The sequence below is a fragment of the Rhea pennata genome, chromosome 15, assembly GCF_028389875.1.
Source record: "Rhea pennata isolate bPtePen1 chromosome 15, bPtePen1.pri, whole genome shotgun sequence".
Classification (NCBI taxonomy): Eukaryota; Metazoa; Chordata; class Aves; order Rheiformes; family Rheidae; genus Rhea; species Rhea pennata.
Window position 1 is genome coordinate 2,527,266 of NC_084677.1, and position 23,263 is coordinate 2,550,528.

At 47.3% G+C, this 23,263-nt stretch overlaps 1 protein-coding gene across 6 annotated transcripts; it reads right to left on the minus strand.

Moving 5' to 3' along the window:
* Positions 1-1,406: 1,406 nt before the first annotated feature.
* On the minus strand, positions 1,407-23,183 carry FAM234A (family with sequence similarity 234 member A). 6 transcript variants are annotated; one of them, XM_062588284.1, is made up of 14 exons: positions 23,141-23,183; positions 21,673-21,784; positions 20,065-20,190; positions 16,053-16,361; positions 14,878-14,994; positions 14,364-14,552; positions 10,214-10,344; positions 7,439-7,571; positions 6,822-6,960; positions 6,317-6,457; positions 5,764-5,842; positions 5,193-5,345; positions 4,225-4,327; positions 1,407-4,049 (listed from the first exon to the last, which is right to left on the minus strand). In XM_062588284.1, exons 4-14 carry the CDS (start codon positions 16,315-16,317, stop codon positions 3,838-3,840), a joined length of 1,662 nt encoding a protein of 553 aa, XP_062444268.1. In that variant the 5' UTR covers positions 16,318-16,361; positions 20,065-20,190; positions 21,673-21,784; positions 23,141-23,183; the 3' UTR covers positions 1,407-3,837. The 6 variants fall into 6 exon arrangements, with proteins under 6 accessions (XP_062444268.1, XP_062444271.1, XP_062444267.1 ...); XM_062588287.1 differs by having other exon boundaries at positions 21,673-21,768; positions 23,141-23,168; XM_062588283.1 differs by having other exon boundaries at positions 21,673-21,797; positions 23,141-23,157.
* Positions 23,184-23,263: the final 80 nt, after the last annotated feature.

Here is a 23,263-nt window from a genome sequence, read left to right on the forward strand (position 1 = left end):
CGCCCCGTCCTCGCCACCCCGACAATAAAGGAGCTCGTGGGGCACGTGCAGCGTCGTCCGCGTGTGGGTCCGGGCACAGCGGGGAGGCGGGAGGGACGCGCGCGGGGCAGGGCAGCCCCCCGGCAGCCCCACGTGCGGCACACGGGGAGGGCGGAAAGGCTTAGGCTGAGCGGAGGCTGAGGCTCTCCCGGCAGGATTACGCTCATCCCCGGAGCTGGCCCCCAGCTGCGGGGGGATTAACGGCGGCCCTTATGTAAGGGGGAGGGCGGCTCGCGCCTCGCCCGCGCCCGGCCCTGGAGCCGAGTCCAGCGCGCGCTCGCCCGAGCTGCTTCGGCCTGGCACGGAGCAAGCCCGCGACGTGCGCTGCAGCCGGGAAAGGCTGGCTTGCACCCCCCCCCCGGCCCGGGGCCGCGGCATCGCTGCTCGCTGCAGCGCGTGGGCACGCAGCCCCCCAACCCCGCAGCGGTCTCAGCCCTCGCTGGGGCCCGGGAACGCGGCCTGGGGGCCGCCGGGCGGCGACAGCCGGTCCTGCTCACTGGGAGGCACCGTGCGCCCCGCGCCTCCCTCCAGCTCCATCCAAATCCGAGCGCCTGGAGCGAGGGTTTAAGCCGCTGGATTGCAGCGAGAATCCTGGGTGCAAAACCAGGTCACTGAGCACCAGGCGGGGGAAGGGAGCGGATGGCCCAGCTTTATCTACCTCCGGCTTCCCTTGGCAAGGTCCCGTCTCGCGGCGCGTCCCCTCCGCGGCAGCGGGACAGCGCTCGGGCTGGCAGCGCCTGCGGGCAGAGCCGAGGCCAGGGCAGTCAGGGGCGCGGGCAGCACCCGAGCACGGCCCAGCGCCACGGCGGCAGGAGGGGCCGGGGCACTTCTGGGTGCCGGCCAGCCCCCCAGAGCAGGGCCCCAGCCCCACAGCAAAGCCACCCCGCAGGAGTTCGCTGTTGGAGAGCGGGAACTACCTCTGCTCCAACTTCAGAGTTAAGGGCAGGCCAGGACAGGAAGGAGCCAGAAATAACCCATCCGCGGGGTCGCTCGCCCCGTCCTCCCAGCGGCTCAGCGCTCCTCTCCCAGAAGGAAGCTTCGGTATCGACAAGTCACGCTCCTGCGAAACACCCCTGGCTCAGTGCTAGTTCAGACAGCTGATTTGGAGCTTCCCAGTTTGAGCCTTGTGTGGGGCGAGCACCCCCACTGCACACGGGAACGCTGCATTTCTGACATTTCCTTACAAAGGGAAGAGGCGCGCGCTTACGTTGTAAGCCCGAGGACGAGCCGCGAGCGGGGAAGCATTAGCAGGACACTTGGGATACCTCCCAGCAAGGGGGTTTTCTGCCTTGGGGAATGTGAAGGGCTGCCAAAAATCCAGTCTTGCTCAGCTCTTGGTCAGCAGCAACGGCAAAAGCAGGGCACCGTTTACAAACAATGCAAAAGAGGATTTATTGAAACCATCATGGTTAGACCAAGTCCTATACAGCACAATTTGCAATAAGTTAAAGAACTGAACCAAACAGTCTTAGTGTTAAAAAAAACACACTAATACATAACACAGTGATATATGCCATCATCACCCATCTGAGTTATTGAATCAAGGCACAAAGTCATTCATTAAATACTGGGGGGGAAAAAAAACACAGGGAATTAAGACGGGAAAAGGACTTGCTTTGTTAAGAGGGTGCTAGTTTGGCACTGATGTTTGTAACTGAGCTGCCACAGGGAGATTTGGGTCTCCAAATTATGTGGAAACATTAACGGACAACTTAAAGCCAGAAAAGCCCCCAAAGCTAAGGGTCCAGCTTTCCTGAAGGAACATTCAGTGTACCTACCAGAAAGGGTCAGGTCTGTGGAGCAACCTGAGGAGGAAGAGAGCCGAGACAGCGTAATTATGCTACGAATACAGCCCAGGCAAGTTGTCCCCTGCAACGGGAATTTCAGTCGGATATAATCTGCATCTAACACGCAAATCAGATTAGCATGCAAGCGCCAGAGCTTCCCCTTCCCGGAGAGCTCCCGCGGCCCCGCTCCCAGCTCTGCCCCAGCCAGCCGAAAGGCAGGCTGACCCCAGCGCGCCGCGTCTCCTCTCTGCCGAGGTTACAGCAGCTGCCCGAGCCAGGAGCTGCCCAGCAGCAGGTTAAAACTCAGTGGATGCCACAGGAGAAGAACCAATGTCTGGGCCCGCACAGCCCTGCACAAGTTTCTTATGTTACAGTATTTCTACACATGCCCCAATTTGAGATAACTCAAGGGAGGAAGGCACCAACTAAATCCTCCCCAGCACCAGCAGAACTCGAGAGAGGTTTTTTTAGGGCATAAACTCAGGTTAAGCCGACTGTTTTTTTCTCTGCCTTCTGCTCGCCAGGCAACGTGACACCCCAGCAGCGCCAGAGGTTGTGTCTCACACTGCAGCTGGTGTGCGGACAGCAGCTTCCAGGACAGAACAGCCTATTCAAACTGTTTTCTAGGCTTTGCACACTGCTTTTACACCACGCACTGGTGCAGGGCAGTGCACACACGCCATGCTGAAGATGTCTCCAAGGGAGAGGTCATCTCCACGCAGCAACCTGTCCTAACCAGCAAGACCCATTCCTTTGAACAGCCAGGCCAAACACTTGCAGAGAACAGCACCCAAGGGTCCTCACACAGCACCACTTCCACTCGCTGGAGGGCAGATGGGTGGCACAGACCTGTCCTTGGAGCTGTGCTGCAAAGACAGCTTGTGCCATTTCCCCAAGCGGCTCGTGCCTGACAGCATGCCCACCTCCTGGCAGAGGGGACGGTCCTTGGAGAAGGCTCTTCAGCAGCTGCAAGGCTGAACGAGCATTTGCAGGACAGCTGGCATTACCATTTGGGTACAGGACTCCCAGGAGTGACATGCTCAGGTCCCAGGAGAGGCTGAAGTGCAATTATTCTACTTATTCTACTCCCCAACCCCCCCCCCAAAAAAAAAAAAAAAAGAAAAAAAGCATCCCAGAGCTTCCACACCTTAAAATTAGCAGAAAAGTGTCTATACCAACAGGGATCAGCCAGCGTAAGTTCATGGTGGCTTTTACATCACCTATAAACACCCACAGTGGGGGGAGGTATCAATGCATTAATTAGGTGGGAGTCCAGCTCCCTCTGAGTTGCCAATGCTGCAAAGCCTAACTGGAAAGTCAGCGACACTAAAGTCAGACACAGGTAGGCTTGTGTGACAGTAGAGTGAGGAATGTGGGGCTGTTCTGAGGAGAAAAGGTCGTTTCCTAAGTGAAATGACTCTTTAATTCTCTGCTGGCCCAGGTAACACCTAGCCAGATTGTCAGTCATGGCTGGAGTCTTTCATCTTTCACAACAAACACCCCTCTACCACCAAACCCAGGAAAGGGTGATTGCAAATCAACCTGTGACCCAGCACCCCTCCAACAGTCACGAAAGCTGACTCAGAAAGGTAATCTAACATCACATATCAAAGCCCCACATCTCCTCATACAATCACCCAAGAAATAACCAACTCAGGCAGCCCCACCAAGCATGTGTTTTCCTCCAGACACAGGCTGGATCAGCCTGGCTCTGCAGGCACGGAAGGATTGGGACAAAAGCCCTCTTCCCTGAACTGACAACACTTCAGTGGTGGCCAAGCACTGAAGTCCCATCAGCTCCAAAGATGAGTGCTCCGGCAGCTGCTCCCACAGCCTGGGCGTACCCAGACACTGGGGGCGCTTTCCCATCAGCCACGCTTTGGTTTGCGGATCAAGAAAGGCAGCTTCTCATTTGAAACTATGATCTGGGTTTGTTAAGTGTGCTGCTGCAGAGGAGAGGCAACTTGGAGGATCCGGGGCCAGGGCAGCCTCTCCTGCTCTCTCAGCACGCTCACACTCGGCTGTGGAATCGCATCCTGTAGAGGCGGTCCCGGATGTACTGCTCGTTGTCCACAGCCACCTGGCTCAGCCAGATCACCTTGCTCTCAGAGATGTCCTCTTTCAGCTTACGCTTCATGAGAGATACAAACCCTGGCTCCTGGCTGGGTTGAGGCCCCCTCAACAACACGTAGCAGGCATGACGGCTCCGCTCAAACAGCGTGGCTGTAACACAGAGCAGAGGATTAATGCTGGACACCCTGCCCAGCCTAAGAAAAGGTCTCTGTACACAGACGACGAGCTGTGAGGCCCGACCCTGCACCCATGGAGTTTAGAAGGTACGAGAAGGCCAGTGTTCAGGAGCACTTCCTTGCTGGAGGGCTGGAAGGAGAGGACTTACCATTGAACGCAATTATTTGGTCTGTACTATTGCGCAGTTCCAAGAGGACATTCGTGTAGGAAGGATGGAAAAGATACAGCTTCTGGAGAGCAGTTTTGGATCTCTGTAACCAACAGGACACTATCAGGACACAGACCGACCCATGCGTACCCCAAATAACAGCACCAGGCTCACCTATCACTTCGTGCTTGACAGACCACATTCAGTGACACTAATTCATGTCTGTCAAACTCATTCTGTCTGATGCCATCAGAGCTAGTGTTGTGATCTTGCTTTCTGGCTAGTACTGCCCTCCTCTCTACCCAAGCTTTCTGCAAACGGCAAGCCCGTCTGCTATGCACAGGAGACAAATTTTGCCTTAGGGCTGGCTGAGTTAGCAAGGAAAGCACTGCAAGCCCACTTGGTGCTCAGGCATCTTCTCAGACACAAACTGTTACTAACGCTGCCAGCCCTCACTCCAGCGAGCTCCGTCATGCAGCTGAGCTATGCAGTCAAGGCTGCCAGATTCCGCCTTAGAGCACAGAGAGGATATTCACGCGGCCATGGGAAGACACCCACTGAGGGATCACTGCGTGCAGTACTGTTACTGAAGGCTCCAGGCCAAACAGCATCCATGTCAGAGGTACCAGCCCAGCCACTCCCCGCAGTACTGCGCCAAGGCAGGGCTCCTGGGCAATCCAGTGACTTTGCTCAGTGAGCCGGTAAGTTCTTGTTATCCATGCTGCTGGCCTGAGGACAACACAAGCCAGGGACTTCCATTAACAGGGAAGTGGTCAAGGACAACATGAGGATGCCATATAGCCCAGACCATGAACAGAGATCAGTCTGCTCTTAAGCCAGATGCATGTCCATATCCCACATCCAGTGCAGAGAGCTGCAGAGTTAGCATCACAGGCCGGGAAAAGGGGGTAGCTCCATCCAATTCTGGAGCAAGGTCTGGAACAGAGCAGCCATTCAGCAGTACTCACTGTTTCATTTCCTGGTATCTGGTATTCACCCCAGAAGAGGAAGGTAGACCGGTGATCGGCAGTGGAAAGCGTGGCTGGTCCTGGGCTCTCTGCTCTCGAGTTCAGCTTCAGGTCCCATTGGACTGCTCCAGATCCAGCCTCAACAATCATAACCTATCAGGGAAGAAAGAAAAGATACTCATACCAAAGACCTCTGCCAGCCATGAGGAAGAAGTCAAGCCAGCTGTCTACCCTACATGGCCAATGGAAAGAAGCATCTGCAACATGGTAAGATGAGGTAAGTTTTGAAGTTGAGCATCACAGAATTGCTAGGTTTGAGGCAGGCCATGTCAGAGTCAAGTCACAAATTCTGCAGGCTGTATCAAGGGGTTCAAAGGTCTGTCCTTGAAGTCTCTTGCTGAGAAGAAATTAAAGTGTCTTCAAGAATCTGTTGAAAGAGACTCTTTCTCAACCCAAAACTGCTACAGCCAGCTGGAGAGACAGCACATCCGATCAGCTGCATCTCAGCTCAATGCCTGCTTGGGCTGGGATAGGCAGAGAACAGGGAAGCTAAAAGGAAGAGCTTGCAAACCTTCTTCTTGTTGGGTCCGATTTCACTCTCAAGGACAATACCAAGAACATCGGGTTTGTAGTAACCAAGCAGTGGCTCACTAAGAGAGAGAGGAAGAGAACGAACAGATCATAATGTATCCTGAGAAAGTAGCACCTCAGATAACTTGGGTCTGCTCTGTTTTTTTAGAGCAGTTTGTATTCTCCCCACAACTCCCTTAATAAGAGACTTGACTGCTATAATGTTAGCTTAGCCTGGTACCCTCCTAAACCCTAGCCCAGTCCTGAGAGAGACATATTGCAGGAAGCACAGAATGAATCAAAGTTTTGGACTTCTCCATTTTGAAGTGTCACCTGCTATTTGCCAGCAGAGGACACAAAATGCAAAAAGCTTGATCCAGATATTAACACAGAATATTGTATTGTTTTGATGAAACAATACAATACCATTTTGTTACAATGCATCGTGTACAATACAATATTGAAATAATACAATACAGTATTATTTCCCCCAGGACAGAAATGCTGCCGGGAATCTGAAGAGGCAGTACGCTACCCACAACAGCTAGCCTTACCCCATAATACGGGACACGTTGAGAGTCCACAGGTTCTGAAGATTTTGTCCACTGATCAGCATAGCCATCTCTGACTTTACAATCAAGATGTTCTCTCCTGACCCACTGGGAATTTTTGCCAGGTAATGAATACGTCCAGAGCTAAAAAGAACACCAGAGAAATGATTGGGCTTTCTTGGCTGGAGATGCTGGCTTGCTTGATGTAGTAAAAATTCAGAGGCTCACAGTAAGAAAAGACAAGCTCAGCTGGTAGGCGAAGCACCAGGCTCTGCAGTTGCCACATATCGGATGAACTATCCAACGTAGCCTGCACGTAAATAAGAAACCCCTGTCTGCTTTCTGTGAAGCCCCGATGAGGCCATCAACACCAGCCCTCTCGCAGAGGCCTGAACGTGCTCTTAGGCCAACAGCAACACAGCTAGGAAAGAGCAAGGTCAAAGCAAGTCATCCCATCAGGAAAATCAGTACCCTCCAGTCCACCAACAACCAAGTCGTAATGCCATACCTGAGACGGGGTAAGCGGTGTGTGGTGGGGTCAATGTTCTTTTCCCACTGAGGATCTTGCTCAAGGCTGGGAAGCTTCATTTCTATCCCAGTTGCTGCACTGTAGAGATTTTTCAGGGAATATCCATAGAGAGAGTTTGCTGTGCAAAGGAAGCAAGAATGATGTAAATAAGTTACCCTGACCTCGCTCTGCTCTCTACAAATTTCCAGACCACATCTGAAATGAATCTGGCAGATGAACTGTATTTTTAGGGCTTACATCATAGAGTTGTAGTGGTATTTTGAGACTCAAGTTTGCTTTTGAATGTCTTTAACATCTTATCTGAGTGTTCCATAATAATCACTCGTGATTTAAATGACTACTTAAAAATTACATTTTCAACATTTTTTCAAATAAAATTACTATTTAGTGCTAGTCAAGTATGCAAGAAATCTGAATTTAAGCAGAAGGATCCCCTTCTCTTGGCCTTGAATAGCTCTTTCAACAGTTGAGAGCACACCATATCTTTTGGGAAATGCAAAATATCTTTCAGACTACTGCTTAGTAATGACTAATTTACAGCCATAATTACTCTTTTGATTAGAGTTTCTAAATTTAAATCACAAACAGATTCACACCTGTATAGAAAAGGAAGTAGTAGGAGTCAGGCTTCAGAAAAAGCCTGATATAACGAGCCTTCCCATCCACGTTCAGACTTCCAGTGGATCCTATCTGTTTGCCATTTTTTCCTGAATGGATGAATGTCTTAATCTATATAGGAGGAAAAAGAAAAAAATAATAAAAATAAAAATAAAGAGAAGAAAACCCACAAGTGTTAAAGTTGCATTGCACTGTTACTGCTCAAACTCAAGGTGGTTTCCAAAGCTTCTGAGCAGCTGGTACTGAATAGCAACTGAGCAGGAACAGCACAAGCTGAAGATGCAAAGCTCCTCCCCGTCTTGGGAGTGGGCACAAGTTGCATGATCCCTCTGCTGTGAACACTTTTGCCTGGAAGCAATTTTGAAAACCATTTCCAGCAAAGCCACTTGCCACAAGATTTCCTGCCTCTGCCAGCCTCCCCCAGTCCGGGCTGGGACAGCAAGGCCCCCCATTGCTAAGGACCATGAAGAGCGATTCCAGCCTACCAAACCGCGACAAAGGTGGAGAGAGCCTAAGGGCAGAATCAAAGCAGCTGATGGAGTAGGGGGAAATCTGTTTTTTTTTTAGTACAGCCTGCAGAAAGCACTGTGCTGCTAGACCAGTTAACACAACTGTTTCTCTTCTCGCAGGGCTGACAAGGGTTGGGAGGACCCAAGTTCTAGGCACACAGGAGCTCCGCTACATATTTTAAAAGCCCTGCTCTACTCCTGCTAAAGCTGACAGGAGTGCATGCAGAACAGAAAAGCCAACGGGTTTCCTCATATTCTTTCCGCAGGTACCAGTACAACAGAATCCACTGAAAACATTTCAGCTGAGAGAACAAAGACTAAAACTAGGATCAGACTTAAATGACTGAGAAACAGTCATGATCTGGGGAAAGCAATGCACGTTGGGCAAAGGGAAACATCAGACCAAGAGAAACTGCATCCATGAGAGACACCAAGTCAGGCAGGAATCGAGACCCTTTCCTGTTCCTTGAGAGGGAGAAACTGGGAAACAGAAGAAAATCTGCTATTCTTGAAGTGAATCCAGAGAGTCTGATGGGAGAAGAAGGGATTGAGCTTGCTGGGGAGAATGAAGGACACAGATGGAGAGGTAAAGCAACATATCCACCAGCTCTTCCTGACCTCTTGCACTGGGAGGAGACACATACCATCTCTTGATGAACAGCTTCACCTTCCCTTGCAAGTATTGGTTCAGCAGCTGCCCCAGCACAGTAACAGCTAATGATATTCATATAACAAATGAGAATACACAACACAAATAAACAACACCTTACTCACCACACTGTTTAATAACTCTGTGAGTTGCTACATGCAATGTGTCCTGAAAAAAACATCACTTTTTTCTGGATGCATTTATGCTGAAGGCACACAGACAGGGAAGGGGTCATTAAGACTCACAGAAAAACAGTCATCTAAACTCCCTGCCATCCAGCAAACAGACCCTTCCTCACAGACTGAGCAAAGCTCTGCCATTTCAGGAAATAGCAGTATAATCTAATCAGAAGAATTAATGTTCAACCAAAGACCTTGTTAGCAACAAAGGTAATTCACTTAAATACCAAACCTCCCTTCCAACAAGACTGTCTTTTTCCAAGCTGCAAAGTTCCATTTGAGCAGCACACATTTTGTGTGTTCTTTCTTAAAAAAAAAAAAAAAAAAAAAAAAAAGTGTACTTTTACTTAAGTTGACAGAGCTCTTGCCAAGTTCTCTGGAAGGAGGAAGTGGAGCAGCAGAGAGGGGAGAGTTTCAAATCAAGATAGCTAGAAAAGCTAATTGGGAAACAAACCGTAAGGCAGCTTTACAGAACAGAAACTGCATTCAAACATTCCTTGGCTGCTTAAGAAAAAAACAAAGTCTTGAGTTAACAAGTAGCAAAAAGCAACAAGGAAAGAAAACAAAAGAGAAGTGTAGGAGTAAGAGTGGACAGAATTTCTGATGACTGGCAACAACAATGCCTCAGACAGCTAAACTGAATCTGCTTATAGGGTGCTCTGGTATGAGAACACAGGGCTCCCACTCCTCCAAACTGACTTGCAGGGAACCAAAATTTCTGTATGCTTTATGCAGGACACATTGCACATGCAGAAGATGCAGCACCACTCAAACACAGATGCAAAATTGTTTGTATAAACACACTGTTAGCTCCATGACTTTTCCCCTCTGAGAAATGGGATAAGCAATACTGGAATATAAGCAATACTGGAACAGAGGCAACAACTGTATCACTAAATGAACTCTAGTTAGCATTAACTAGCACAGTGACACCAGGAAGAGGACTGGGCAAAGTAGACCATAGGCTCAGATATGAAAGATATCAAAAAGGCCGACAGTTGTACAAAAGCGCTGGCTGCCAGCACTTTGAGCTAAAGTCTCTATACTTTGATCTAAGAGCCAAGCCTGCCAGGGCTTGTTCACTTCCATTTTTCTGAGCAGAGCCCCAGAAAACTGCAAGCTCACCTTGCCTGGGCTCACTCCACACGCAGCCTGCAGCATGCAGGGAGGAGCACAGACTGAAAAGGGGCACGGGGTGGGGGTGAGGAGTAGTTCCTATCTTTTTGGTTTTTTAAGCCATAAAACGCTTGCACTGATTAGGGAGTACATCTCTCTCTGCAGGGTGGGAAAGAGCCTACCCCAAACTCGAGGCTTCTGAGCAGTTCCTCTTAGATATCAAAAGTGGAATCAAGTAAACACTCCTGCTGCGCCTAGTGGTCTGGTCACAGGGTTTATCACAGCTTTAGAGAGACATACCTTATCTTCTGCAGCAATAAAGATTATCAGGTCCTGAACACCATCGCTATCCACATCTGGAATCGCTGACAAGGGAGTCAGCACAGTGTAATTAGCTCCAAAGTCACTGGACTGTCGCCACAGAACTTCCCCTAAAAGACAATGTTATTGGAAAACGTTCACTACCATGCACTTCAGGCTGAAAGGTTTCTAAATGCTTTCTCCTCAAAGTACCTTGCAGGAGCCAGTCATTTACAGCCCATTAGCACCACAAGCCAATCAAATTTTCATTCAACATGGGGTATATTGTGGTATTTCTGCATTTCAACTAAGTCCCAATATCTAGGATTTCAGCTGATACTGGAAAGTAATCCCAGTTGCCTGCACAAATGCATCCTAACATTCTGGGCAAAAATCAATCAGTAGGCCACAAAGAACATCTTGCTTCTCCTGCCTGTAGGCTAAGCTTTCCAGCATGTTCATGGCATGGAGAATCTTTTTTTGTGATCTGAAAAAAATGATACTGTGTGCTGAAATTTGTGCAGACAGTCACAAATCATAAAGAAGTTAAAGATCATAAAGAAATTGAATTCTAATCTGATTATTCCAGCTCCTCCTGATAAAATGCTTTCCTGGAACTTCACTCCTGCAGATCTTCCCAGCTGACATGGCCAGTCACAACTCAATTATAATCCCTACACTCTCCCCTTTTTTTGAAGAAAGAGCACAGCATGTTCAGAAAATCTATTTGGTCTTTTTTTGTTGTTGTTTGTTTTTGTAAATCCAGGTAGCATGATTTTTATTTTTAAAAAATTGGGGCGAGGGATCTCTTCAACAACTCAAAGTCAGTTTGAGTAGTTTTACTTGCATAAAATCCATCCTGGGCTGCTGGAGATTTTCCAGCCACTGACCACATGCAGTGGAATTTGGTGGGAGCAGGGCGGGGGTGTTTTATCAGGGTTTTTCTTTTTTAAGGGCGACTTAAAGAGACTAACTAGGTGCTCCCAGAGGAAATTGCTACCCTCCCCTTTAAGCAGTATCACACACTGCAATCATCATTCCAGGAATGCAAAGAAGCATCTGTTCTTTGTCAGGAAGGCAGCTGTACTGCAGGCCAAGGAATTTCTATGCTTCATGCAATCATTTAAGACAGGTTGCATTTCCAGTATGATTCCTCCAAAGCTTTCACTGAAACACCGAAAAAGTACTTGGATTTGTTACTATGACAACAGATGTGAAATAGAGGAGCGCCCCTCGGAATAATGAGAAGGCAATGAATCTTACCTCTGCAAAAAAAAGTAGACGAAGGAGAAAACGTAAGTTTTAAATAATTATATCCTGGTTTTCACACAGTTCAAAGCTACAATAGAAATATCAGGCTGCTGAAACACGTATTTAAACACACATGACTCCATTCTTTGTTGGTTAGACAGTGGAAGCAGTTTTCGGAGGAGTGTTTTACCGTTTCAAAAGAAAGTCTGATCTAATAGAAGCAGGTACCAGTGAGACAGATTCAAAACAAAACATAGGACTTACGCTTTCATATTGCTAACACAATCCTCACAGAGCATGAACTGTGACTCCAATCCCTTCCTACTCTGTTAGCAGAAGATCTGACTGTCAGATACCTAGAGTGCTACTGTGCTTCCTCAGAGCCCAAGACTAAAGCAAAAGCAGGGCAACATAAGCCAAGACAGAAAGTAGACACATACTGAGACAGGAAATCTAATTTGAAGTGAAGGGGGGTTTTGTTTGGTCTGAAAGGAATAATAAAAATCAGGATGTAGATGACTGAGTCCAGCTCTTACTTCAAGCAGCTGCAGAGGATGCAAGATTGCTCGCCTCAGACTCGCAGCGATCCAGAGCACACAGAAATACTGTGCTTCCCCAGGGTGCAGCAGTCAGCAGCCCACAGACCACCCGACCCAACAGCAGGACGTTAGTATTCGGTCGCGTTTGACTCTTCTGGGTCCTTGCACACTTGTTTAACTAAACACAGGTAAACTCCTGGCATCCACAATACAGTGGAGGTGAAGTATTCCCCTTTTTTGTTTTCTCTGAAACTATCCCTTTACAAAAAAAACAAGGGAGCAATGAAGAATTGAGATAGCAAATCATCCCCTGTTCCTCTTCTCCTATTGCTCACAATTTTATAAACTTCTCTCTCCCTGTCACATTCTCCACACTGAAGAGTTCTGGTATAGCTAGTGATTTCTTGCGCAGAAGCAATTTCACACATCGGATCATTGTGGTTCCCTTTCTGCTACACTCCTTACGAGACCAGTAAGGATCTGACCTGCTCACAGGGTTCACAGTGCAGGCTGCTGGTGGATAAGGTATCAAGAGAAGGTGTCGCAATACACTTAGTCCTGTGTTCTTCCGTGGGACTCTGCTTCTGGCTACGGCAGTGATGGAATACTGAGCTACACAACCCTTGTTTTAACCTCAAACAGCTCATCTTAAGCTTTTGTATCCCAGTTTGCTTTTAGGATAAACACACAGAAATGTCAAATATCCTGCACAAATAGAAGAATGCAATACCTACAGTGTCCTCCTCCTTTCCTCAGGCCAGTTATTCTGCCAACAAAGAAAGCAAGGTTTAACACTACTTGAATTAATAGAAAAGCACTAACGTTATCAGCACCTGAAGATCAAAAATACATGCCAGACACTTTCAGACAACAATCTGCTTATCTCTCCTTCAGTCTTCCCACAGGCAGAGGCTAAGCAGGCTAAGATCCCTGGAATCTCACCAATTTTCCATGACAGTGAATCATTAACAGTTAAAGACTGTTCTGGCTACTGTTTTCAGCACATTGTGTCAAAACTCAGACCTTGCCACCCTAAATACATCTAATTGAACTGGGGATTTTATTCTGATCTGCCCTCCTAACTCCCAGTTAAAGTCAATGGCACTAAGAAACCCCTCTGAACCCAGTTAAAGCCAGGACAAAAAGGTATCAAATAAGTCTGTTTCTGAGTTGTTCACTTTTCTGTCTGAAGCAGGTTTTTTTACCTTTTGCTTTTAATTCATCTATGGAGTGCTTTCTTACTGCATTGTTCTTATGACTCGTGGCTTAGCCTGATTCTTTCTCCATATGCTTCTGCTATTTCTTTATGGTCATCCTTAGCTACATGTCTTTGGATCAGCAGCCAAATGTTCTATGTTTTGACCTAAAAGCAACTACTCCATTAAGAGTTTATAAATAGCCTGTTTTAAAGCCTACTGATGAGGGGAAACTGTGCTAAGATACAGAAGAGTTTGTGTGTGTTTATGTGCACGTCTGTGTTCACTCCATCTATAAAGGAAATAAAAAGCAGGACAGTTTTTCCTTAGGTTCATTAAAGCTGTACATCTTGCTATTTCTCTACCCCAATTTTGGGAAAAGAGTGGGTACAACATCAGATACAGAAGATGGGATCCTAGGCAGGTTTCCAAGGTAGAATGCACACTGCTTATAGCCTTTGCACAAGTGACCTCAAAAAATGGAAATGTATTTCAGTCTTCCTCAAAGAGGAAAGTTCAAGACGTAATAGATGATCACTGCCCTGTCCCTGTCCCTTGCCCTCCTCTAGACAAGATGATGAAGAATCTTTCCATCTGCAGGCACAGAATTAAAGCAAGCTTTCCAGAGAAGGAGAAATCTTAGACTAGTAAAACAGACCGGCAATTTCTTAGAGTAGGTGGTGGTAACTTAAGCTCAAACATATCCCAAGCGCTCTCCTTGATGACTTTTAGATCTTAAATCCCTAGAGCACCCATTCCTCTTGCTATTGCAGGCACACTCCTAGCATTCACACACAAACGACTGACTGAGAAACATCTCAGCCTTCTTTCCTACTTCTAAGTGTATAAAGTAACACTCACAGCTAGTGACTGCTTCTCCTATTTGAAAAGCTGTTGAAAAGTTGCTCTTGTAATACAGTAACTGGCACGAAACACCACAAGAGTCTGGCCTTCAGAACAGACATGCTGAGAGAACAGGTGCTTCTCAAAGGTCCAGCAAACAGTGCTGGCAATGTTTTCAAGATGATAAACACCCTGTGCACATCACTCTTGTACCAGCCTGTCATGCTGATGTTCCTAGCCTCGAAGGTCTGAGGGGCACCAAGTGAGGAAAGCAAGCAACACCATCCCCCATATTTCAGCAGGATTCTGCTCACTACTCACCTGTCTGCTGGTCAACTGCAGTAAGAGACTCCGGCTTCCCCACGACTAGGCAACCTGGGGCCTGAGCCCCACCAAGCTGCTTGATGCCGCACTCCATCCATTCAACTTCCTCAGTAGCAGGCCTTTCCCAGAGTACGCTGCCATTCGTGCCAGACACAGCAGTGATGAAGGCACACGGAGAAGGCAGACCTGGAGAGAACACACGTCAAAAGGAGCACTACCTATGTCTACCTTTGGTGCTCTGCATCATCTCAGTGCTGTGATTTCCTCTTTCCACACAGTTAATAAACGGTTTTATCTCCCATTCCCACTGTCTTTATCCTTAACTGCATTCCTCTTCTGGCAGAAGCACACAGTGCCTCTAGCTTTGCAATACAAAGCAGAATCAAAAGACGTGCAATAATCACATATGAACACCTAACTTAGCACATTTGCCACAGCAGCCTCACTCATCAGAAAAAAAAAGAGAAAGAAGAGCCCTCACCACAAGGTCCTCTGTTTCTGAATCAGTTACCTTCATCCAGACAGGATCTGTTGAAGCTGCTGCTGCCATTGCTAGCTTTGAAAACAAAGATGACATCTTGCACTTTGTCCTTGTTCACATCTTCTATAGCCAGAAACCGGTAGGCCACTGTAAAGGAGAACACAAGGCAGACAGGCATAAGGACTGCCTGAATCAACAACAGGGCTAACTGGAGCAAAACACGAATTCCTAGAGACCTACTCACTGCCTCCTTTGCGACAGTGCTACATCAGGACAAACTGGCTTCTGCACAAAAAAACTGCAGCCACATGAGCACTAAGGAGTAGAAGTTAATGGCAAAGGCTTCCCTTCATTTGCCATTCCCCAGAGGATTTGTCTTCCCATGCAGCAAAGCATGCAGAATTTGAAAAATGTCAAACAAAGAACTCTGATACAGGGTTGCTATTCTCAAAATAACCCATAGAACATCGAGCTCCACATAAGCCATCTTTCTCACTCTGAGCTAAAACCAATCTCCATTAGCTCAAAGTAGCAGGACTTCAGATTTAGGCATTAAAGCACAAAGCTGAGTTCCTGCTGGGGAGCACTGTGTCTGCACTCATAGCAGACATATGTAGCAAAACCACTGCATGTGAGACCAAAGAAAAGCATTCACAAAAGTGAACACGGAGATCCCAAGGATCAGTACCCAGGTTAAAGAGTCGATTAAAGCAGCCGCAAATTTTTGCAATTCACTAAAAAAAAGAAAAGAAAAAAGAAAAGAAAAAAAGAGATGCATTTCCTCTTCAGCCTTCTCTTTTAGCCACAGATATGCCAAAAACTCATACTGATAGAGGAAGAATGCCTAACTGTTCCCACACTTAAGCTCAAACTTCAAGGGAATATTTTACAGACCAAACTTCAATAAAGATTTTTCAGATAACCTTCCTCACTTTTTCCAAATGAGGCCAGTCTGGTACCTTGTTAGCGCTTCAAGAGCAGCATCTAATTTCTCTGTTGGATCCTGTAAACACCTCCTGGAAGGCCACTTCAATTATGATGGGCCATTGCATATCCAGGTCAGGCATTCACAGTTCTTAGTCCCAAGGGCAGCATCCCTGCAGGCCTGACTCCAGATCACTTTTAGGCAGAGTTCCACAATCAAAATTTATAATACAAATGAAAAGGATTGTTGGTAACTATTTCTTCTGTTACAGGAAGCTCACCTGCGTCGTTGTAGTTTTGGAACCACGTTCGTTCAGAGACAGGCCTCTCTGGGCAAGGAATGACAAATGAGAAAGCGAACACAATTATCAGACACAGAAATAATGAGATGAAGAAGGCAGCAGTGCGCCACCGGGAGAGCTGAGACAGTCGTGATGACTGCTTGCTGCCAACTCTTCTCTCAACGGAGTTTTCATGGTTCTCTTGAGCTTTTACATCCTCGTTCTTCAGAGGGTGGATCTCAGCTTCTGCGTCTTTGTTATCCATCACAGCTCATTCATGAGTATTCAGGCACCCTTTTCCCCCTTCACCTACAACAACAGAAAGAGCAGTTAAAATATATTTTGGAATACAGCAAAAAAGACAAAATATTCTGTTACTACTTGATATTGAAGCAGGAAGCATTTAACAGTAGATAAGCACACCAGTGCACTATCACACAGCTGCATACAAAGTGACTTTGGTCCTGGAGGTCTTCTACATGGAGCAACAGGTCTCCCTCATGAAAGAGGCACCAAAAACTCATTTGCATGAAATGACTCCTTGCCACCTCCAGTGTATTTCAGTCTGATTCCTGGCTGGATAGGTGAAAGGAAACATCTCACTTTCATATCCTAACACAAAGCCATTCTCTAGTGTAATGAACATAGAAGCTTCCCCATGGGGGAAAAAAAAAAAGAGAGAAACACCAAAGCATTCTGTTTAGGAACAAAACAAATGCATTCAACACCATCTCACATGAGGAACCACTCAATATTGTTTTGCAACCCAGTCCCAAAGAAGGCAATAGCACGATTACCTACCTCCAGGGAGTGAAAAGAGGACACGAGTTGAAACTAAAATTGGCCAAATTTGATTTCATCAAAATGGAAGAAGAGCTAATAACTGCTATTTTAGTTTCTCGTGCTAGAAATCATTATCTATAATTCCTGAAACTGCACTTGGGGGGACAGTTCTCCCTCCCGCCAAAGAAGAGAATCATTTTTCTTCAGTTTTTCTGACTACTGTCTTTCTGACAGGATAGGCCAGGCTCCCCTTTCCCACTCTGGAGGGCTGCAGCAAGCGCAGCAAAGCACAAAACCTGCACACAAGGAGGTCCTTATCCAAGAACTTCCTATTGCAGAATTCACAGCCCAAAAACTTTCATCAGCCAACTCAAATAAAAAAAAACAAATAAACAAACAAAATCCCCCCCCCAAGCACCCTTCTCCTGGCAGTCACAAGCGTGATTTCAAAGCAACAAACTGACAAGCTCTGTCAGATTACCTACAGCTACAGTAATAGGGGGCTTTTTGTTGTTAATTTGCTCTGCGACAGGAAAAAGTCAGTCAGTGACAGAGGTCTACAGCTCAACATCCACAATAATAATAAAAATCAAGTTTATATTTAGCTTTCAGGCCTCTAATAGTGATCCTTAAAAGAAAAAAGGCGGCGGGGGGGGGAAATAAGGAATAACACATTCCAGTAGCCTTGGGAAAAGCTGCATGACAGTGTGTCATAAAGTTATATCAGAGCAAATAAACATGACGACCAAGCCAATTTTCCATGACTGTGCCCTAACAGTCACATGCCTAGATTATCTGCCTGAACAATTTGCTTCCCCTGTAGAACGCAACTTTAAATTCAATACAGCAATACACAATACGGAGAGGTTGTGCTTTTGAGCCCAGTAACAACAGTACTCATTGTATCTCGTGTTTTATGCACAAACTCATTTACAGCTTCAAAAAACAAGAGCTGAGAGCCATCCTTGGGAGGCCAGGTTCCCCCAGGCAGGTGCCACACAACCTGAAGTCTCATCTCCCACCACGGTCTTCAGGGATTCAGCGCGTGCGTTGCTGTGCACGGTGCTGGCCCTACAATACAAAAGAGAACCAAGCAGCAAAGAGCAACTCCTAGAAAGCCCCTTACCCGGGGCTGGCTCACACGTGAGCTCTGTTTTGCACTGGCCAGCCAAGTTCAGTGAGAGAAATGGAGCATCCAGCAAGACTTAGTAGAGGCTTGCAATAAAAGAGCAATTGCTTGCATGTTGAGAGTGTTCTGCTCCCACTGTAGGGAAGAGCTACAGAGGCCCCTTCTGGGTACAAATTACAAAAGAGCAACAAAACTACAGCAAGGCAGAAGGTTGAGCGATTTGGACAGTCTGACATGCTGTCAGTCACCTAGCTAACCACACCATTTATTGGACTTGTAAGGCTGTATTTATGAACCACTTACTCCAGACTAAGAACACTGACATTTCTTCTACAACAGTACATCGAGTACAAGATCTCACTCCAGCCAATTTAATTCAAGCTGCACAACACCAGGCAAGTTCAATTAAATCAATAACAGAGGAGTCATATCTTCTACCAGAGATCTGCACTACAAAGACCTCATCTGCCCTTCACATCAGTCTACCAGCAACAAGAGGTACAACTCCATGAGGTTGGCTATTTCAGAACCAACTGCAGTGCTTGCCAGAAACTTGACAAGAAAAGTCAGTAGCAGATTCCAAACATAAAAGATGAGGGAAAAAAAAAAAGAGTTGTCTACCCAGTCTTCCCACCCAGACCTGGCCACTGTGCTGCTGCAATGTTTCGTTACTACAGCAGAGAGCCAGCAGAGCAGCTGGAAGTAGGACAGCCATCAGGAGGAGCTCCAAGTCCTTGAGCAGGTTCAAGGTTCAAGTCCCCAGTTGCAGGCTGAGCAAATAATTTACTGCAGTCTGTAATGACTGCCTTCATCTCAATAAGAGAGGAAGAAAGTAGGAATTGGTTACATGAGCTTATTCCCAGGATTTTTCTTGTGATAAGCCAGACTGCTCACGTTTCTCTGACATACCGGTCTTCACTGCGGGGGGAGAGATGGTCCTTCTTGAACGCTCTGGTAACTACAGACACAGTCTGTATCACAGGCCACGACTGGACAACCCCAACCAGCCTCTCCGAACAGTCAGACTGGAGCATAAAGCTGGGAAATTTCTAGGGCAGGACTGAATGTTTCCAGTGCCTACGATTCTTCCCCCAAACAGTACAGAGCAGCAAACAGGATTCTACTCTCCTTGGTTCAAAACTGACACCATCTCAACGTTGTACTGATGGTCTATTTTTACGACTCATTATAAATCACGCCACCGTCACTTAGAATGGGATGAGAACAATAAAAAACAGCGATAATTATACTGACAGCCCCAGCAATTCCCCTTCTTTTGCAGTAATGACCCTAGGAGTCATTGCTTACAAAGAGCCCTCGATGCCTTTAAAGCAATTCCTTTCTGTTTTCTTTCAGCATTTGAATAATGCCCTTTGCACTCCTGCCAGGGTATGTGGAGTGCCAGAACAATGATCACAGAGGGCAGTGGCAAAGATTCAGACATTGCAGGAAAGCTCACTGCCCGCAGTTGCCAAAGTACACGCTAACAGCATGTGAAACAGTCCGATCTTTGAACAACAAAGAAGTCTGGTAATCAGCTTAATTAAGACAAGCAGAAAACGACAGTGCGCATTCTCAGATGATTTTACCTTCCTCTATCAGCAGACATTTTGTCTCCCTTTCGCAGGAGACAAAATAATCCATGAGCAAGTGCAAAGCATTCAAGCACCTTGCAGTGAATGCAGCAGCAGACTCGCATGTTACTGCACTGTTAACACATGCTGCACACACTTGATATTGTAGCTCTCCACTCAGCGACAGCAGGCCTCACTGTAAGAAGCCACAGGAGAGAAACTTCATAAAAAAGGAAGCAATAAAAATCCACACACAATGCATCCAAACCAGCACTGAACCCACACGATCCAGAGTGCGTTCTAGCATGGAAAGGTTTTGCGTCTCATAAAATTTCGTTTGCTGGTATACGCTTCCATCCACAACGCAAACCAGCCAGTCTCCAAGCTCTAAAGGCTATTCATTCCCACCAGGATTAGAAGCCAGGAGCACTCGCCGCTCAGAGTAAAGGAGAAACTAATACTTTCCCCATCCCACAGTACCAGTGGTGTTTTCTGGACAAATACACGGCTCCCCAGCATAACTCACCTTCACGGGGCACTCGCTTTCCTCCTCTCCCAAAGCTACAATGGCGATTTACAGATTTCTTCTGATCAACCAATCGAACCAGTGAAACTTCTGTAGCAAGCAGCTGACACCAAACTGCAGCTAAATCTAAAGACAAGCTATTGTTATCGATCAGCTGAAGTGCTTGGAAGCAGAGACAACAGCAGAAAATCACCTGTACGAGAAACAGTGAACTGAAAGACTTTAAATATCACTGTGACAGAAGGTTTAGCTCATTCACCATCTGCAAGACACTGAACCGCATTTCTAATTACAGCAATCTCACACGATGCCAGTTCTTCTGGGAAAATTTACATCAGTGTATCACAGTAGATTTGCTGTTCAACACATTTATATCTCTCATGGAACAACAAAGTCAGACTACAACTGGCTATTTCAGAAACCAAACACAGCGTTTGGTTTTTGCTGTTGTTTTTGCTTTTTCAAAGCCCTTATAACTGAAAGGTTTCCTTTTTGTCAGGCAGAAATTTTTTAAGCCATAATCATCGTTTGCAATCAGTAACCACAAAGCAGCTTCCAAATTCTGCTCTGCAGAAGACACAGTGTTCCCCTCGTGGCTCTCTTCCCACAAGGAGGCTGCTCAATTTTGATCCAACGCACCACGCGGCACTGCAGTGAACTCACTGGGCAGTCACCCGCTGCAACCCCAATGGGTCAAATTCTTCTCTTCCTACAGCCCCACTCACAAAAGCATCTAGCCAACAGAAACATGCACAAAACTTCCCCAGACTCAGGAGAGTTTCCTCTCCAGATACGCTCAGAGCTCCCTCCGTTCCTGAGCCTGTAGTTTTGCTGGGGCACTTGTAGCTCCTAAGTCTTTCCTGACAGCAAGTCACAGCCGCTGGTTTGCCGGGAGAATGGTCCGGAGGAGCCCATTCCCTTCTGACCACAGGGTACCTCTCACTCCTGCTCGCGTCCTTACAGTTTGTTTGTAGCAACAGGGTTTGTAACACAGAGCACAGGCACACAGCTGAGGGCTCGGAGAAAGAGCTGCAGCCTACTGCTAGTTGCCTTTTCTTCTCCTCCTCTCATCTTGCTATTTTGTCTCTATCATCAAACTTCTCTTGAAAACACCACACACTTAAATGATACTTAACCTTCCAGTGCAGACAACTCATGCCAGAGTGCATTCACAGCAAATGAATTAAAAGCCTCCCCAGGACACAAGTAAATATCATTTCAGAAAATAATATATCTGTCATTTTTAACAGGAAAGTCATCTCTTCCAAGGTAGTTTTCATTACAGTCAGAGGTTCAAGTAGAGAAACTTGATCTGTTTAGTCAAGAAAAGAAAACATGTGTTCTACTATTTTTTCTACGAGGGTAACAGAAGAGCAAACTCCTCTGTGGTGAAGAGCAGCATTAAAGCAGCAAAGCTACCCAGGACTGATAATAGGCTAAGCCAGAAATAATTAACCAACAAAACCTCGTATCATATATCATCCCAGCAGTTTTAAATTGCACTGGATCAAAGTCACTCACCCTTATCGATTACTGCAGATCCCTTGTGCTAACCTTAAAAACTACTAGTTAGCAACGTATTTGTATTAGTGACTGTCAGACACATACCACTACTTCATCCTCAGGGCTTCCCAGTTTGCGTCAAAAGCGCAGCGACTTCTTCACACTTCCAGAGGTTTAACACGTCAGCAACGTCGGGGAGATCTTTGGTCAGGAAAACCTTTTAGAATAAGCTGCAGTCATTTCACATAGATTCATTAAAAAGACAAAAAAGTACATTTGATAAGGTGAGAACTAGCTCGGCATATTGCTGCACCAGTCACAAACTCCGTGCCGCCCGCTGGGTCCTTCCTGCCACGAGCTAGCAAGGTTTACAGTAGCATGAAAAAACCATCACGTTCCACTTGCCACTGTCGTTATCAGCCCTCCCCAAGAGATCTCTTTTTTCTCCCTCCTCAGAAATTCGGAAGATTAAATTTTTTGTTTTCTTTTTTCCCCCCTTACATGTTTTCTTTTCCCCCCTTACACTTTTACGCTGCAGAAAGATCATTTACAGGCCGTTCCACCCGCACACCTAAGCCCCAACGACACTGAGCCTCTGCCACGCTGCCGGAGCCCACCGGCAGCCCCTCAGAGCAGGGCCCACGCCTGCCCAGGCGTTCAGGAGGGCTGGCTCGAGTTACACTAGAGTTACGCTAGCCGCATTTCACTGAGCTGTCCCTCTGCTTCTGCAGGAGAGGCTGCCCCTCCATTTGAGGCCTGTGACTCTCAGCAGTTACCTAAAAAGTTTTCACTTTCTAAAATAAGGGAAAAAAAGGTGTTGAAAGGGAAATAAATCACAATTTAACATGTTAAAATACTTTTCTTCCAGCAAGAAATCCTTTAATTCATGCTTGCAGACTAAGTTTACGACCTGCTGGTGAAAAGAGAAACAGGCATTTGAGACTCCTCTCCAGAAATAACGTGGAAAATTTTGTGCTAAGTTCTGTACAGGTGAGGGGGTTTCTTTTTTGTTGTTGTTAAGATACAGACCTTCAGTTCCAAGTGCTCTGTGTCTCTTGAGGACTCATATGTGGCCAGTCAACCACAAAGGATAAATTAACTCAGTTCAAATGGAGGATCAGAGCAACAAACTACTTCTGCAGAGTCAAAGGCTTTCTAAAAGGCATTCAATTCATTCCCAGGCTTCTTGAAACGGCTTGGAGCCGCGGCTCGGGCCGTTTGCCTCAGACAGCAAACTCCTCCTAGCAGGGGAGCAGGCGGCGGGGAGCGTCCCAGAGCCGCGGCCTTTCCTACAGCGCACTGAGGCGCCGCTCCGGCGCACCGCAGGCCCAGCCGGAGGCCCGGGCCGGAGCGGCAGGCGACGAGGGGGATCCTCCCGGCAGCGGGCCCTGCGCGGCCGCCGCAGCCGAGCTCGCCTCTCCGCTCAGCGCCGCTCCGGCCGCTCACGCCGGGTCACCGCAGCGCCTGGAGACACGCTGGGGTTTCGTTGGGGTTTGGGGGAGGCGGTTCCGTCTCTTCGCCGTGCCCCGGCACAACCCCCCCGCTTCCCCCTCCCCGCCGCCGCCGCACTCACCCCGCCGCCGCGACGCCGCCGCCGCCACTTCCGCCTCCCTCCGCGGCGCGGCTGACATCACTTCCGCTCCGCGGCGGCGCATGCGCCCCGCGGCCCCGCACCGCCCCCCCTCCCATGCGGCCC

What these genes read in the sequence shown, in the direction of transcription:
- FAM234A (XM_062588284.1), bottom strand. Translation starts at nt 16,317, where the DNA reads ATGGATAACAAAGACGCAGAAGCTGAGATCCACCCTCTGAAGAACGAG. An exon ending in AACGTGTCCCGTATTATGGG is followed by an intron (nt 5,843 to 6,316) that starts GTAAGGCTAGCT and finishes TCTCTCTCTTAG; the next exon opens with TGAGCCACTGCTTGGTTACT. An exon ending in TCGGACCCAACAAGAAGAAG is followed by an intron (nt 5,346 to 5,763) that starts GTTTGCAAGCTC and finishes CTTCCCTGATAG; the next exon opens with GTTATGATTGTTGAGGCTGG.